Source organism: Procambarus clarkii, chromosome 19 (assembly GCF_040958095.1).
Source record: "Procambarus clarkii isolate CNS0578487 chromosome 19, FALCON_Pclarkii_2.0, whole genome shotgun sequence".
In the NCBI taxonomy this organism is placed as follows: Eukaryota; Metazoa; Arthropoda; class Malacostraca; order Decapoda; family Cambaridae; genus Procambarus; species Procambarus clarkii.
In genome coordinates, this window is record NC_091168.1 from 8,100,359 (window position 1) to 8,119,077 (window position 18,719).

At 47.2% G+C, this 18,719-nt stretch overlaps 1 protein-coding gene across 1 annotated transcript in view; it reads right to left on the reverse strand.

Moving 5' to 3' along the window:
- The window catches only part of LOC138366193 (cytochrome P450 9e2-like), an 83,980-nt gene that overhangs the window by 47,923 nt on the left and 17,338 nt on the right, over positions 1–18,719 (reverse strand). The window contains exon 2 of the mRNA XM_069326919.1: positions 187–367. Coding sequence (XP_069183020.1) covers positions 187–366 — 180 coding nt within the window. The 5' untranslated portion in view covers position 367. The remainder of the gene's footprint in view (positions 1–186; positions 368–18,719) is intronic.

The window sequence follows — 18,719 nt, forward strand, 5'->3', positions numbered from 1 at the left end:
ACATACACTTCATGTTATAAGGTGAGAATTGTTTAACCTTGCTAGGACCACCCCCAAAGTTTTTCTTCTTGCTATATACATAGTAGATTATCAATTCAATATCAGTAAAATGTAAACAAAACACAACTAGATCTAGCATAAAATAATTGACAATATCTAATAACAGGGTTAACATTGGGAACTAACCTCGTCGAAAAATATCCATCGAGGCACTGACCAAGATAACTGCCTGTGCATGTGGCCGAGGAAGGGAAGATAGGGAGGCGTGGGGATTCCTCGGGACGACCAGTAGTTGTGGCACCACCTGGAGGACGCCCACCCAGCCAACACCACACTCGCCACAAACAACCACACCTCTACAATCATCCTGAAGAAAAGATTTTTTTATGTGAGGAACAACGTGTTGTGCATATAAATATCATGAAAAATGTTCTTGTTGGTCACTCAGATTTACGGGGTCACTTGTCACTGGTAAATGTGTTAGACAACACTAATTACAATTAGTTCATGGCATCTGATGCTATGTATAAGGTCTTACTTACACTAAATAAAGCTTGATAAACTGATAAAGGCGACTAAATGATTGTTATCATGTGAGCATTTAAAATTTCACCTAGACATGAGATCCGAGCGAACCCTGCAGAAAACTTTAATGTACGATTATGAAAATTAGAGAGACCAAACATATTTTCAGAAGATACAAAATTGCTTGAAGGCAATATAGATTGGCATTATAACTGGACTAACGACTGACAGTTGTAGACTAATGTTGAAATATGGTTATATCCATGCGTTTGAAAATAGAACTTTCCTCATATCACCTGAACAAAGTTCAAACTGAGAGATCGGAATTTGAGAAGACGTAAATTTTGTCCTTCTGAATTATCTAACAAATTTTAGGCTTCGTTTAAATTCTGATGATTAGCCTTGATGGCTATACTATAGAATGAACTATAGTATACTGAACGTCGAATTGTTGTACTTCTGAACGTCAACAAAGAAAGATGACCAAGTTAGTAACATGAACTAGGAATCTCCTATAAAGAGAGATTAAGGAAGCCATTATATCATAATGAAAGGTAGAGTGAAAGGGGTAATATGATTGAAGTATGCAAATAGGTGAAAGGGAATAAAATGGGGAATATTAATAAGATTCTACAGATACAAACAAGAAATTAGAACACCAAAAATGGATACAAACTATATTAGCTGAAATTAAAAATTTACATGGGTAAAAATTTGCTTTGGAAAAAGAGCATTTATTTGTTGAATAAATTACTGGGTAAAACACAAACTGGAACTGCAGATTACTTCACGGAAAGGGCGGACATATATGAATGACACACAGAAATCTCAATAGCGTGATGTATCAAATGAACAAATCCACAAGGGCCGTGATGAGGATTCGAAGCTACGTCCGAGAGCATCCCAGACGCTGCCTTAATCGACTGAGCATTGACATGGTATAAGAATTGCAACCAGAAATTCTACTGAATTTACTTGGATCCTGCAGCCTTTCCGAGACACAAACCAGGATTTTACACAATTCCCCCATGCACTCGAGCTATGTCAATAGGCCGTTCTACCTCTTCGCCCTTACTTCATTACACACAGAAATTATAATAGTGGATTTGTTCATATATGAATGAGTTTCGTCAAGTATAATAAAGAGATGGTTTGTATGGACCTAAATTTCTTCTGCAGTTTCCTTTAATTTTTTGTTATAATATTACTATTCAATCATGTGTGTAAATTGCTTAGTAATTGGAAAAGTAATATTTGTCTCTGTGTGTGGGGGAAATACCATGATTATATGAATGAGAAGAATTACATAGGACTTGGAAATTAAGTAAAATCAATTCAAATCAATTCAAATCAAACGTTTATTCCGGTAAAAGTACATACATACAAGATGTGTGATATTGGATCTCCAGTGACTATGATAGGGAGGATATTGGGTTTTTGTGAATCGGATTCGTTTATTGTACCGAGACTAGAAGTAGCGCTTGGGCAAATAGAGTAAAGGAAAGCTTTTTGGTCGGGTTTTGCCAATGCAAAAGTTCAAGAGAGTGTTCTCCTTTTGATGAGTTCATGTTTTCCAGAAATTGTTTTATCAAATTATTAGAGTTCTTCGCGATTTCTTGAAGAGTTGGTGTTCCTCCTGTGTGTGGGTGTGCGTACGTGTGTTAAGGAGATATTGCAAGGTATTGAGGATGCAACTGGTACTATAGTGAAGTCAAGAGAAGACCTGTTTGATCGAATTTAGTGTTAGGCTACACGTCACTCTTGGCCGGCGATATGGTTCCGTGATGTTGATTCTGTGAAGTCTAATTGCTATCCATCGCAAAACGTGTAGTGTTGCTGGCTTTGATACGATGTCGAGTAGAGTTGTTTGTAGGGTGTTGAAGGGTCGAGTGGTACACAGGGTGGATGAGCTGCTCACTGTGTTTGATTGGAGTACAGTGTGGCCAGGCCTTTATATTCGGTATTTGCAGTCTACTTTGTGTAAATTTATGTTTCGATATTTACCTCAGTCTCTCCCGACGAATTCTTGCCTTCATTTTTGTGGACTGAAGATTTGGATGCATGGAAACATTATGGAGAAGTGAAATCACAGATGCATGTATTGGATTTTTTCATCATTCTGTGATGTTTGTCGATTGGTTAAGGATACGTATTGTTGACGTTTCTGGTGTTGATATTCGACTGAATATTTGAAATTTTATTGTTTTCCTTCCTTGGTTTAGACTGTAAAACACGGAATACGTTAATTTTAATTTTGTCACATTTTTTAATGCATAATGACTTAAGAGGTCGACTTAAGAGAAATACCACTGCGGAGGCTGTTAGGATTCTTGGAAGGGAGTCTATTATACCTTGTGGTGGATTAGGAGTGTTTTTTTTTCCAAGGGAACTGAGTACTGGCATTCGGTGTAGTTTACCGAGTGGTGGTGAGTGTGTGTGTTCCTATTTGCTTTGTTGGTTAATTTGCCACTGGTTACAATACTGGTTTTAGTGATGAGTTTCGGTACTATATTAGGTAAATATCAGGAGAAAGTGCTATGGCAATACGGCTATACTATAATAATGATTATGTGTTTAATAATGTTTCCAGTTTAATGTTGTTCACTGCTTGGGAGCGTGAAGTGCTCTCCGTTATTAGTCTGAGACATCGTAGTTGCCGTGTGTTGACTGTTCACCTTTAAATTGTGTCACTCAATAAAATGTGTAATTGTTAGAAGTTTTATGTGTAGTTAAGTGTACGATATGTTCTTTATGTTTGTAACTATTGTCTTTGTGTCCTCACTTGTGCTAATCTCATTACTGTTCAAGAGATATTGTGTCTCCTCTGATTATTGTATATCACATAATTTTGTAATTTGTTATTGTTTATTATTGTACTAGTCAATTGTTGTACTAATGCTGTATTATGTTTACTCTGTATATGAAAAACAGGTGGATGGTGTTAAATTTGTGTAATTAACCCGAATCGTTAATTTATTTATGTATTTTAGCACTGTACTTTTTTTAGGGGTTTCTTTGAGCACGGGAATGTTTTATTAAATTAACACATAAGCGTTTTCTTGTAATATTATTGTATGACAGAGATCGTATATAAATTGTAAATTTAATATTCGTGCTCAATGGATGGTAATAAATAAAACTAGAAGAGAAATTGGTGGCGCATGTTGGGGATGTTATGGAAGTTGTTAATTTCGCTTTTGCTTATGATACTGGTCTCCATGATGTCTTTTTTATACTATACTACACTAAAAATTTGACTGATTTATATTGTTTCCAGATTAATATTATTTTCCTTAGGTGTGTGAATGTGCTATCAGCAACAATTGGTGGACTCCTGATTCCTCCTGCCTGTTGTTTGTCTCCACTGCTAGTATAACTTTGGGGTCAGTATGGGGTAGTTCTCGCCCACATACATAGACCCGCTGCTATGATCTGAGTCGGCTGGTTTGAGATTTTTGAGCAAGGTGGATATTGCTACCTTGAGTGCTACAGTCTTCGAGGTTTGGGAGTAAATAGTGAGAATCTTGTTGGTTTTCAAGTACTTCAAGAGGACCGTGCTGTGATGAAGTTTTCATGTGTTATGATCTTCCGGGAGTTTATGGTGTGTTAGGAGGGAAAGGTGACACAACTGAAGAACGGCTGTGACACAGTCTGTGTGGTTGACATGAGTAAGACTGTTTCGCATGTAGAAGTGAAGAATACTCCTTTAGAAATGTCGTATGATCTCATCCTTCATGTCTTGGATTGGTTTAGTAAAGTGTAAAGTATTTGTCAGAACCAGTATTCGTTTGGTAGGACGATGGGTCTACTAAGTAGCACCCAGACCGTCAAAATGCTCATTAAACAGGACGTCCCTCTGTGATGCTTGTGGGGTATATAGTGCATTTCTTCCAAACAGGGCAGCCCAGAACGTGTTATAAATGTAGGTGTCCTGGTATTTGGCCGCTGGACGTTGACCTGGCTGACTGTTGACCTGGCTGACTGTTGACCTGGCTGACCAGGTGAATATCTTGCATGACACGGACTTCCCTCCATTGCGGGTGAGGTGTCGCAGTTCACGTTGGTGCTGGCTTCAATTCAGGGACTGACTGAATGGCAACAGCTGCGGTAGGTGTGGTACTCGGTGCAAGATGCGAGGGCGGCTGTGTGTGTGACAATGCAGCAAGTGGTGGTGGATGTAGATTTCCGGGCTCTGGTGGGTGGGACGGTAGGTGGTTGCCCTTCGCAAGCCTTCGTGGGGAAGCTAGGGTCAGAGTCGTGCACGCGAGGGTGTGTGTCGGTTCCAGAACAAACCCGCCCAGATAACTAGGCCTCAGGGAGTGAAAAAGCGTCAGAGGGTGAAGTATGACGCTGAGAGTTCTGATGATGTCATATAGGACGCAACCGACGAGGTGGCTACAAATTTACCTGGTGTTGAATCGGCTCCATCTGTGGATGGGGGTGGCGAAGATGGAGCTGTGGTCTTAACTGTGTCATGTCATCCTCCCACTGAGGTGGTTGTAGGGGAGGAGTCTGGTGATGCCCCGGTTGCAATTGCTCGGGAGTATGATGGTGAAAGTCTTCCCGAATGTTATGCATATCCACGCATCACTGGTGGATGGGGAAACTAGTACTGTCGGCCCTGGGTCGTTAAAGGTAACGCTCCAGAAGAATTCGAGGCCACATTTCGGAGGAAGGTTTCTTAAGGAGTCGGAGTTGTTTTTAGGAGTGTGCCGTAGGAATCATTTCATGCGTAGATGTCCTCTGTTGTCTTCATTTCCATATTTATTTGAATTTTGTCGCTTGTTTATGATTTACATGTAATTTACCTGTTATGCTCTTGTACTGTGCAATTGGATTGTTCCTTTTCTGAATTGAGTAATTTAAATTGTGACTTACTTTATTTATGACTGACATTGTTTATTTATTTGTTTTAATCCCCCAAGGATCGCTCTGTGTTCTAACTTTTGTATTTTTGTTTTATTGATACTGTTAGTGTTATTATTGTTCTTTAGGTTCCATCTTACTGATTGTTTTCTCTGCTCTACTTCACTTCCATTTTTATTGATCAGACGTGGTGAGATATTGAGGACCTCTATATCAATGACAATTTCCCAATCTTCGTATCCCTCCTTTCTCTTTCCAGCAGTTGTGGTTTGATTAAATGCACTGAAATCTTTTCACAGGGCATGCTGTTCTTTCCTGCAAATCTGATCTTCTTCTTCCATCTCTTTCAAGACAACTTATTCAACGCTTTCTTCCAGTCTGTCCCTCTCTATGCCTCCAGTGGCATGTGGAAGTGTGTTCCGTGATGGAATTCGGATTGTACTCGGGCTTTATAATGCAAGCGTGCAGCTTTGGAAACGCACTGATGTCAGTAATGCAGGAAACGCCCAAACAACGAATTCTGTTATGAAAGGCGAGTATGTTGGCCCATGTGGGCATCCACAAACCTGAACGGGAGAGTTAGAAGTCCTACATCTTTATCCATGACTGTTGACACCCAACTTTCTCATGCCTATGTGAAAACCATAAGTTTATAGGTAATTTTTTCTAGATATTGCGGCAGTCCTTCATTGTAGTTTCATTGTTACATATCCAGTGTTAGTGGCGAATGAACTGGGTTAACACTCTCAAGACATTATCTCCGGTATTAATAGTCCTACTACTTTCCTTAATTTTAATACCTTTATTGAACTTCAAACATTGATCTTTCATGCTGGACTTCAACTCCCTTGTTATGAACTCACACTTTTCGAAACTCAAAGCACCTTGTTGGTCGCTCAGCTCTATGGCTGGGGTTCAGACTATTTGCACTATGAGATTCTTCAAAATATTACTTTGTGTGCCCCTTTAGTATATTCTGTTTATCTCTAACTGAATTTGTGAAATGACACAGGTCCCCAATAACTACTGTCACCCACTATTTTGATACTGCTACTATCAACCAGAAGTGTGTTATTGCTACTGTCACTCACTAGTGAGTTACTGCTACTGTCACCCACTAATGTGCTACTGCTACTGTCACCCACTAGTGTGTTACTGCTACAGTCACCCACTAGTGTATTACTGCTACTCTCACCCACTAGTGTGTTACTGCTACTCTCACCCACTGGTTTGTTACTGATACTGTCCTCCACTATTGTGTAACTGCTGCTATCAACCACAAGTGTATTACTACAACTGTTACCCGTTAGTGTGTTACTGCTCCTATCATATGCTAGTGTGTTACTGTTACTGCCTCCTGCTAGTATATTACTGTTACTCTCAACAACTAGTGTGTCACTGCAACTGTCACCCGCTAGCGTGTTAATGCTATTGTCACACGCTAGTGTGTTACTGATACCAGCTGGTGTCTTACTGCAACTATGACCCAATAGTAAGTTACTAATACTGTAAAGTGACATAGTGTTCCTGCTACTGTCACAAACAATAGTGTTACTGCTACTGTCACCCGCTAGTGTGTTACTGTTAATGTCACCTACTTGTATGTTATTGCTACGGTCACCCGCTAGTGTGTTACGGATACTGTCCCCCACTAGTGTGTTACTGCTACTGTCACATGCTAGTGTGTTACTGCTACTGTCACATGCTAGTGTGTTACTGCTACTGTCACATGCTAGTATGTTACTGATACTGTCACATGCTAGTGTGTTACTGCTACTGTCACATGCTAGTGTGTTACTGCTACTGTCACCCACTAATGGGTTACTTTTACGGTCACCCGCTAGTGTGATACTGCTCGTGTGCTCGTGTGTTACTGCTACTGGCACCCACTAGAGAAATACTGCTTCTTTCTCCCACTCGTGTAATACTGCTACTTTCATCCACAAGTATATTACTACTACTGCCAACCGCTAGTGTGTTACTGATAATCTCACCTACTAGTATGTTACTGCTACTATCACATGGTAGTGTTTTACTGCTACTGTCACCAGATAGTGACTTACTCCTACAGTCACCCTGTAGTATTATACTGTACTGTCACTCTCTAGTGTGTTACTGATACTGTCACCTGCTAGAGAGTTACTGCTACTGTCACCCGCTAGTATATTACAGCTACTGTCACTTGCTAGTGTGTTATTATTACTCAAATCCAACAGTGTATGTTACTGCAACAATTAACCGCAAGTATGTTACTGCTGCGGTCACCCGCAAGTGTTTTACTCCTATTGTCACCCGCTAGTGCGTTACTGCTACTGTCAACCGCTAGTGCGTTACTGCTACTGTCAACCGCTAGTGCGTTACTGCTACTGTCAACCGCTAGTGCGTTAGTGCTACTGTCACCAGCTAGTGTGCTACTGCTATAGTCGCCCTGTAGTATTACACTGCTACTGTCACTCGATAGTGTTATTGATACTGTCACCTGCTAGAGAGATACTGCTACTGTCACCCGCTTGTGTGTTACTGGTACTGTCACATGCTACAGTGTTTTACTGCTACTGCCTCCCGCTAGTGTAATACTGCTACTGTCACTCGCAAGTATGTTACTACTACTGTCAAATGCAAAAAGTTACTGCTACTGTCACCTGCTAGTGTTTTACTGCTACTGTAAAGAGCTCTGGCTCTTTAGTCCCGACTCTCAATTGTCAATTAACTGGTGTACAGGGTCATGAGCCTACTGGCTCTATCATATCTACACATGAAACTATGCATGGAGTCAGCCTCCTCCACATCACTTCCTAATGCATTCCATTTGTTTACTACTCTGATGTTGAAAACTTCTATCTAATGTCTCTATGGCTCATTTGGGCACTCAGTTTCCACCTGTGTCCCCTAGTGTGTGTGCTCATGGTGTTAAATAGTCTGGCTTTATCTACCCTATCAATTTCACTGAGTATCTTGTATGTGGTGATCATGTCCCCCCCCCAAATCTTCTGTCTCCCAGGTTTAATTCCTGGGACGTGAGGTTTTAAGAACGTGAGGTTTAATTCCCGTAATCTCTCCTCGTTGCTCATACCCCTCAGTTCGGGTACTTGTCTGGTGGCAAACCTTTGAAACTTTTCTGGCTTAGTCTTATGATTGACTAGATATGGACTCCATGCTGGAGCCGCATACTCCAGGATTGGTACGACATATGTGGTATACAAAGTTCTGAATGATTGCTTACACAAGTTTCTAAAGGCTGTTCTTATGTTGGCCAACCGGGCAGTCTACCCATCCTTTTCTTTCTTGCTTAATCTTTGTCACTAGATTGTAGAATTCTATTAAGCCAGTTAGGCAAGATTTACTCTCCCAGATCCCTTGTTGATGGGTTGTCACGAAGTCCCTTTCTCCAGATGTGTTACTGTTTTTTTTCTCACGATCTTCTCCATCACCTTGCATGGTATACAAGTGAAGGACACTGGCCTGTAGTTAACCCAGCAAACAATTTTAGGTTGCCACAACATATCTGGAAAGTATTTGAAAGTATTGGAAACGTTTGTTTTATCGTATCAGATACGATATTGTGTGTGGACTTAAATAGGTTTCCAAAACTTATAACCAAGACATATGTATCTAACACTAATTTGAGATGTTGTGGCAACTTTACACTCCTAACATGAGTCATTCATAATCCATTCATATACCAATATGAATCTCTTATGAAAGGTTTGAGCCAATAATCTGAACCCTTTTCACATCTTTGTGTGTAAAGTTAAATTTCTTGAAATTAAATTATATTTTATATTATATTATTTTTATTATATTTTATATTATATTATTATTTTCAATTTAAATATTAAAACCAATTTAAGGGTAAAAAAAATCTAATAATTTATAATTCTTTTATTATTTACTAACAATTATAATTATTTACTAACGGAGAGAGGGGAGGCTGTACGGCGGAGAGTGGCGGCTGTGGCGGACAGTGGCGGCGGTGGCGGATAGTGGCGGCGGGCGGACAGTGGCGGCGGGCGGACAGTGGCGGCGGCGGGCGGACAGTGGCGGCGGGCGGACAGTGGCGGCGGTGGCGGACAGTGGCGGCGGTGGCGGATAGTGGCGGCGGGCGGACAGTGGCGGCGGGCGGACAGTGGCGGCGGCGGGCGGACAGTGGCGGCGGGCGGACAGTGGCGGCGGTGGCGGATAGTGGCGGCGGGCGGACAGTGGCGGCGGTGGCGGATAGTGGCGGCGGGCGGACAATGGCGGCGGTGGCGGATAGTGGCGGCTGTGGCGGATAGTGGCGGCGGGCGGACCGTGGCGGCTTTGGCGGCGGTGGTGGACAGTGGCGGCGGCGGGCGGACAGTGGCGGCGGCGGGCGAACAGTGGCGGCGGCGGGCGGACAGTGGTGGCGGCGGGCGGACAGTGGTGGCGGCGGGCGGACAGTGGAGGCGGCGGGCGGACAGTGGTGGCGGCGGGCGGACAGTGGTGGCGGCGGGCGGACAGTGGTGGCGGTGGCAGACAGTGGTGGCGGTGGCAGACAGTGGTGGCGGTGGCAGACAGTGGTGGCGGTGGCGGACAGTGGTGGCGGTGGCGGATAGTGGCAGCGGGCGGACAGTGGCGGCGGTGGCGGATAGTGGCGGCGGGCGGACAGTGGCGTCGGGCGGACAGTGGCGGCGGTGGCGGATAGTGGCGGCGGGCGGACAGTGGCGGCGGGCGGACAGTGGCGGCGGTGGCGGATAGTGGCGGCGGGCGGACAGTGGCGGCGGGCGGACAGGGCGGCGGCGGGCGGACAGTGGCGGCGGGAGGACAGTGGCGGCGGGAGGACAGTGGCGGCGGTGGCGGATAGTGGCGGCGGGCGGACAGTGGCGGCGGGCGGACAGTGGCGGCGGGCGGACAGTGGCGGCTGTGGCGGATAGTGGCGGCGGGCGGACCGTGGCGGCTTTGGCGGCGGTGGTGGACAGTGGCGGCGGGCGGACAGTGGCGGCGGCGGGCGGACAGTGGCGGCGGCGGGCGGACAGTGGCGGCGGCGGGCGGACAGTGGCGGCGGCGGGCGAACAGTGGCGGCGGCGGGCGGACAGTGGTGGCGGCGGGCGGACAGTGGAGGCGGCGGGCGGACAGTGGAGGCGGCGGGCGGACAGTGGAGGCGGCGGGCGGACAGTGGTGGCGGCGGGCGGACAGTGGTGGCGGCGGGCGGACAGTGGTGGCGGCGGGCGGACAGTGCTGGCGGTGGCAGACAGTGGTGGCGGTGGCGGACAGTGGCGGCGGTGGCGGACAGTGGCGGCGTTGGCGGACAGTGGCGGCGGTGGCGGACACTGGCGGCTGTGTCTGGCGGTGGTGGCGGGCGGTGGCGGGTGGCGGCGTCTGTGATGAGTGGTGGCGGCTGGCGGTGGTGGGTGGTGGCGGCGGTGGTGGTGGGTGGTGGTGGCGGCGGTGGTGGTCGGTGGTGGTGGCGGCGGCGGCTGGTGGTGGTGGGTGGTGGCGGCGGCGGTGGTGGTGGGTGGTGGTGGCGGCGGCGGCTGGTGGCGGTGGGTGGTGGTGGCGGCTGGTGGTGGTGGGTGGTGGCGGCGGTGGTGGGTGGCGGTGGGTGGCGGCGGCGGCTGGTGGTGGTGAGTGGTGGCGGCGGGTGGTGGGTGGTGGCGGGCGGTGGCGGGCGGTGGCGGGCGGCGGCGGCTGTGATGGGTGGTGACGATCGGCGGTGGGGGGGGGGTGGTGGCGGCTGGTCGTGGCGGCTGGCGGTGGCGACTGTGTCAACGGGCGGTGACGGCTGATAGCGGGCGGTGGTGGCGGCTGGTGGCAGGTGGTGGTGGCGGTGGTGGCGGCTGGTGGTGGCGGCTGGTGGTGGTGGCAGCTGGTGGCGGTGATGGCGGCTGGTGGTGGTGGCAGCTGGTGGCGGTGATGGCGGCTGGTGGTGGTGGTGGTGGCGGCTGGTGGTGGTGGTGGTGGTGATGGCGGCTGGTGGCGGGCGGTGGCGGCTGGTGGCGGCTTGTGGCGGCTGGTGGTGGCGGCGGTGGTGGGTGGTGGTGGTGGTGGTGGGTGGTGGTGGCGGCTGTGGTGGGTGGTGGCGGTGGTGTCGGCGGCGGCTGTGGTGGGTGGTGGCGGCGGCGGCGGTGATGGGTGGTGGCGGCGGTGGTGGTGGGTGGTGGTGGCGGCGGCGGTGATGGGTGGTGGCGGCGGTGGTGGTGGGTGGTGGTGGCGGTGGCGGCTGGTGGTGGTGGGTGGTGGCGGCGGGTGGCGGTGGTGGGTGGCGGTGGCTGGTGGCGGGTGGCGGCAGGTGGTGGGTGGTGGCGGCGGGTGGTGAGTGGCGGTGGTGGGTGGCGGTGGCTGGTGGCGGGTGGCGGCTGGTGGTGGGTGGTGGCGGGTGGCGGCTGGTGGTGGGTGGTGGCAGGTGGCGGCTGGTGGTGGGTGGTGGGTGGTGGCGGGTGGCGGCTGGTGGTGGGTGGCGGCTGGTGGTGGTGGGTGGTGGGTGGCGGGTGGCGGGTGGCGGCGGGTGGCGGCTGGTGGTGGGTGGTGGCAGGTGGTGGCTGGTGGTGGCTGGTGGCAGGTGGCGGCTGGTGGTGGCTGGTGGCAGGTGGCGGCTGGTGGTGGCTGGTGGTGGCTGGTGGTGGGTGGTGGCGGGTGGCGGCTGGTGGTGGGTGGCGGCTGGTGGTGGTGGGTGGTGGGTGGCTGGTGGTGGGTGGTGGCAGGTGGCGGCTGGTGGTGGGTGGCGGCGGGTGGCGGTGGGTGGCGGCTGGTGGCGGCCAGCTGGGACACACCCTTCACCACTGAAGGTCTGAGCACAACTAACCATATGTCTCTCTCACCCACCAGCCCAGTGTTGCCAGCTCGCGCTCTCAAAATGTTTCCTTCAAAGATTGTATATTATCTTTGAACAACAAGTTTGATTATCAAGGAAATAATGCATATATTATTGTCACATTAATACTGTGCAATATCTTATTACATTCCTGCTAAATAATTATAATTTGAAACAGGACAAAAAATCCAACATATATATAAAAACCAACATTAGAGATCACGAGGCCTAGGCCTTGCCTGTGACCACACATCCTGCCTCCCTGGCCTGCTACCCTCTCACACCTCACACTCTTAACTCTCTCATAATCACTCTCACTCTCTTACTCTGTCACTTTTACTCTCTGTCACTCTTACTCTGTAACTCTTACTCTGTCACTCTTACTCTCTGTCACTCTTACTCTCTGTCACTCTTACTCTCTGTCACTCTTACTCTGTCACTCTTACTCTGTCACTCTTACTCTCTGTCACTCTTACTCTCTGTCAGTCTTACTCTGTCACTCTTACTCTGTCACTCTTACTCTGTCACTCTTACTCTCTGTCACTCTTACTCTCTGTCACTCTTACTCTGTCACTCTTACTCTGTCACTCTTACTCTGTCACTCTTACTCTGTCACTCTTACTCTCTGTCACTCTTACTCTGTCACTCTTACTCTCTGTCACTCTTACTCTCTGTCACTCTTACTCTGTCACTCTTACTCTCTGTCACTCTTACTCTCTGTCACTCTTACTCTCTGTCACTCTTACTCTCTGTCACTCTTACTCTGTCACTCTTACTCTCTGTCACTCTTACTCTCTGTCACTCTTACTCTCTCTCACTCTTACTCTGTCATTCTTACTCTGTCACTCTTACTCTCTGTCACTCTTACTCTCTGTCACTCTTACTCTCTGTCACTCTTACTCTCTGTCACTCTTACTCTCTGTCAGTCTTACTCTGTCACTCTTACTCTGTCACTCTTACTCTGTCACTCTTACTCTCTGTCACTCTTACTCTCTGTCACTCTTACTCTCTGTCACTCTTACTCTCTGTCACTCTTACTCTCTATCACTCTTACTCTGTCATTCTTACTCTGTCACTCTTACTCACTCTCAGTCACCCTTACCCATTCATACTCACTCTCTCACTCTTACTCTCATACTCTTACTCTCAATTACTCTTACTCTCAATCACTCTTACTCCCAATCACTCCTACTCCCAATCACTCCTACTCTCAATCACTCCTACTCTCATTCTTACTCTTACTCCCAATCACTCTTACTCTCAATCACTCTTATTCTCATTCTTACTCTTACTCTCACTCTTACTCTTACTCCCAATCACTCTTACTCCCAATCACTCTTACTCTCAATCACTCTTACTCGCAATCACTCTTACTCTCAATCACTCTTACTCTCATTCTTACTCTTACTCACTCTTACTCTCAATCACTCTTATTCTCACTTACTCCTACTCTCACTCTAACTCCTACTCCCAATCACTCTTACTCCCAATCACTCTTACTCTCAATCACTCTTACTCCCAATCACTCTTACTCTCAATCACTCTTACTCTCAATCACTCTTACTCTCAATCACTCTTACTCTCACTAACTCTCAATCACTCTTACTCTCACTCTAACTCTCAATCACTCTTACTCTCATACTCACCCTTACTCTCAATCACTTTACTCTCACTCTTACTCATTCTGTCACCCTTACTCTCACTCTGTCACTCTTACTCACTCTCAGTCACTCTTACTTATACTCACTCTTACTCACACTTACACACTCTCTGGCACTCTCACTCACCTTCAGTCACTCTTACTCACTCTTACCCACTCTCGCTCACTCTTACTCACTCTAGTTAATAAGAACACGCCAATATAAGACAACAAAACGTTTTCAGATTCTCTCTCACCACTTTCCAGCAACTTTTATAATTTATATAAATTATCTTAGGGAATAATACATAAATTATATATTTAAACATGATATTAGTGTTTAGTGGAATGCATAAGGAGTCAAATTGTGTTAAAAAGAGCGATTTTTAGAAAATTTGGAAAACTACTTTTTTCTGTTCATATTATAACTAAATGGATTTTAAAGGTTTCACTCAGCCAATATATATCATTCACAATTTATTAATGAATTTTACAAAAAAACACCATAAATTTTATATTTAAACATGTAAAAACTATTTGTTTTTAAACTATTAACTAAACTATTTTAAACAACAAAACTATTTGTTCATTTGGAAGAAAATAATTGTAGAAAAACAATTTATAATTAACCCTTTGTGTTTGGATTTTTTGAGTAAAAGTTTCTCAAAGGCTCTCCTGCACCATTCTAAATGCAAATCATTCCCACACCTATGGGAAGAGATAGGCAAACGTTGTGTAGATGATTTGTGTTTGCTGGGAAGTGCCTCTTTTCTGTCACCCTTTTTGTACATTGGGACCACATTAGCCATCTTCTATATTTCGGGTAAGTCGCCCGTCTCCAGTGACCTTCTATACACTATGGAGAGTGGGAAGTAAATTGCTTCTGTGCTCTCTTTAAATACCCATGGTGAGATTCCGTCTGGGCCAGCAGTCTTTCTCACGTCCAGATCCAACAGATGCCTCTTGACCTCATCTCTTATAATTTCGAACCCTTCCATGACCGCCTGGTTCACTGCCACCTCTCCTATTGCAGGGACCTAACCTAGTTTTATTGTGAAGATCTCCTGGAACCTCTTGTTGAGTTCTTTACACACCTCTCTGTAATTCTCTGTGTACCTGTCCTCACCCGTTCTAAGTTTCATCACCTGTCCCTTCACTGTTGTTTTCCTCCTGATGTGACTGTGGAGTATCTACGGTTCGGTCTAGGTTTTATTAGCTATATCGTTTTCATACTTTTTCTCAGCTTCTCTTCTCACGCTAATATACTCATTCTTGGTTCTCTGGTATCTTTCTCTGCTCTCAAGTGTTCTGTTGTTACGGCCCTCTCGGGTCGCAACTGGGTTCTTGCTCTGATGTTGTTAGAGGAAGGGTATCCGGCCCCAAGCCAGTAGTGGCTTTCAAGGGATGAGATCCGTAACGCAAGTAACTTAAAGGGGAAGGGAAATAAAGTCAAGAACTTAATACTATAATTATTACCATCACCAATAAATAATATATAAAAAGATTACACAGGGGGGAGGGGTATTAACACTGCACAGGGGAATTATTTACACTGTCGTCTTCTCCTGAAGACTCTGGATCCTCTCGGTGCCAAGTTCTCGGTGCTCTCGTGGTCTCTCGACGAATCCTTCGACAAGCCGAGTCTACCCCGTACACAGGCCAGCCAAAACACAGTTCCACTGGGGCACCGCCGTGGAGGCCATCAACCACAAGTCCAGCAAACTGCTGGCAGGTTCCGGATCAGCAACGCTGGTCAGGCCACTCCACGAGCGGTACTAGGGTAGCGCCCTAGTCAGGAGCCTCGTGTGATACCACAGGTCACTCTCCTGTCCACAATACCCCAGTGGTCAATCGTCTCCAACAGTTGGTCCCGGGTACGACGATCCTTCAACTGCCACTTCACTGGCAGGGCTACACCACAGTGTTCCTCCGGGAGGCGACTCACAGCTGCTGCAGCAAAGCACTTGGTATGGGGACGGCTGCCTTGGGTAGACTGACTCAACTTCCCTTACAGCAGTCCCAGGTCGACTCTGTAAGCAGACACGTCATCAATAACAGAGACACACTAAAGCACCTCACTTACAGGCTCAGACCCAAACGCCCACCTATCCACTCCATAGATGGCATTGTCGTCTGCGCACCACCTCACCAGAGGTCAGCAGCGGCTGTGTTGTGGGCTGAATAGGACTGGAAACTGGCCCTCATGGCCAGTACACCTTGTCCTCACCAGGTGTCTTCGTCCATTTAGAGGGGGTTTCGGGAGCTGACCCACAGATGGCGCGGTTGTCACTGCTCCGTGCTCGGACGCTGGATCCGGGTCCGTAACATCTGTTATTTCGAAAGTTCCTCCACGCTCTCTTGTTCAGTTCCTTTGCTTCTATACATGCCCTATTAAACCACGGATTCTTGTTTTGCTTCTCAGTTTTTTTCTTTCGGCCTGGGATGAACCTGTTTACTGCCTCCCGACACTTTTTGGTGACATAGTCCATCATGTCATTTATGGACTTAGTTCTGAGTTCTGTGTCCTATGGTATATCATTAAGGAATTTTCTCATCTCCTCATAATTTCCCTTTCGGTACGCCACCCCTTTGTTTCCTGTTTCTTTTTTAGGGGTAGATAAATCCTATATCTACCAGATACTCAAAGATAAATACACTGTGATCACTCATTCCCAAGGACGCTTTCAACTTAACTTTCCCTATATCCGACTCATTTAGGGTAAATATCAGAACAAGAATAGCTGGTTCATCCTCTCCTCTCCTTTTTGTCGGTACCTTGATGTGTTGGCTTTGAAAGTTTCTTATTGCTACGTCAGGCAGCTTAGTTCTCCATGTGTCTGGTCCTTCATGTGGGTTTCTGTTCTTCCAATCTCTCTTCCCGTGGTTGAAGTCTTCCATGATTAGTAGTTTGGATCTGTTCCAGCTAGCGACAGAAGCTGCTCTCTCTATTATATTAATGGTGGCCATATTGTTTCTATCATATTTCTGTCTGAGTCTGTGAGGGAATGAAGATTCCCTCAGCTAGTTTTCCTAGTTTCTAGATTAGGCTAGTCGCTCTAGGTACTCTAGAAACTGAAGCTTTCAAACTTACATATACTTGTGGGGTGTTGAATGAAAGCTTATGTTAAGGACTGTCGTTTGGGATTGGCTAGAGGTCTGTGTTTGCTCTGTAGAGAGAATTACAGAAATTTTCCTGTTCTGTGAAATAGGATGAGAGGTGAGAGTGAAGTGGTATGTGAGGTACTTGACTCTCAAACCGTTAGAGGTGGGGGGAAAGTGGGACGAACGTTGCCCCCCCCCCCCACTATGTGCGACATTGTGCCACTGTCTTTAGGCCTCCCCCTCCTTGTGACGTCACGGGACGCCTGAGGGTGAGTGAGGCCTGTGATTGGGTTAGGCACCTCTGCTCCGAGCTGATTTTGGCGCGAACAGCTGTTATTGGAAGCGGCACCATGGTGGTGTGCCGGCTTCCTGCTGATTGGTCAAGACAAAGTAGGGGGGGAGATATGGGCATTTTGAGTTTCCCTAGCCCGCAAAATCGTTAGTTTGAGCTGGGTAGCAGGTGGAGGAGGACGTAGCTGGGTGGAGGTGGGAGTCTCCCACCTCCACCCCCGTTAATCGCTGTCGTTACCTTGTTATTTCAGCGGGGATGGCACTCCTGCCATCCCGGGTTGTGTCTAGGCCCAATTTTCGTGAAATTTGGGGTCGATGAGGTACGGAAGTACCAGTAAAATAGACTCAGAGACAGTGGGCACCCATGAAGCAGCTGGCAGAGCCTCATGGTGTAACAGGTGGTTCGAATAACCTGTCTAGTGTTGATGTACAATTGGTGGAATCAGGGCAGTGTAAGTGAGGTGTCATTACAGGCCCCTGTTGGACTTGGTATTCCACCGTGTTGGGTCCGCCAAGTGGTGACGCCGCCGGCCATTGTCACCCGAGTGTACGAGCGAGCATGCTGAGGATGGGGTGTAAAGTGATCTCCCATCCACGTGTGTATGTTGGTGAGGCGCCCCAGGCCGCCCGCGGGGCCACTCCAGGCACCCGCGGTCACCCGCGCTGCCCACCTTGGCCAGCAGCCGGGGGGGGGAAGGCCACCCACCCAGGTCCCCTGCGCAGCCAAACCCCCACCCCACTCTCGCACACCAGCTGAGCCGGGTGGGGTGCTATGACGTTATGCGCTACCCGTGGCCACCCCTTAGGGCCACGTGGTTAGGCCACCTTCCCTGGACATTCGAGGGCCACACCTCGCGCGAGGAGTGAGCTAGGTGTTTACAGCCAGAGAAGTAGTGACCAGGGAAAGGATTGTGGAAAATACCCGGGAGCCGTGAGTACCATAAAAGTGTTACAAGTGAGGGAAGCAGCTGAGTGACAGCTGTCAGTGGCACGTCCAGATCACTGGTAGGGCGGTACCTGGAGATGGATGTTGTACACGGGATCACACTGTAGATAAATTATTATAAGTATATAAGTGTGTAGACTGACTCGAGTATGTAACCGGTCAGTGTAGAGATTTACCATATAAATAATCCAGTTGTCGATTCTATATAATCGGTCAAACTGGATTAGTGCGATGGAGTACCAGCATGTAAAATTATAATCATTATGTTGCAGGGATGTCAGTGGGTACCCTGAGGTCTGTGTAGTTAGAGATACATTTACCTGGTGATATAATTTTCATTGATTATGTGAATGCCATTTCTATGTGTTCATTTGCATGTTTTATGTACTGTGTTGTGTGGTGAGTCAGTAGATGTGATTGCTGACTGATTGCCTAATGATGTTGTTAGCATGTGGGGTATGCTGACGGCATCATTATGTTGCAGGTTTGTGCAGTGTTGTTATCAGTTTATACGATATTATTGCCCTGGGAGCTGTGTTGAGGGTTTAAGGGACCTCTAGGATTATTCACAGTACTTAATG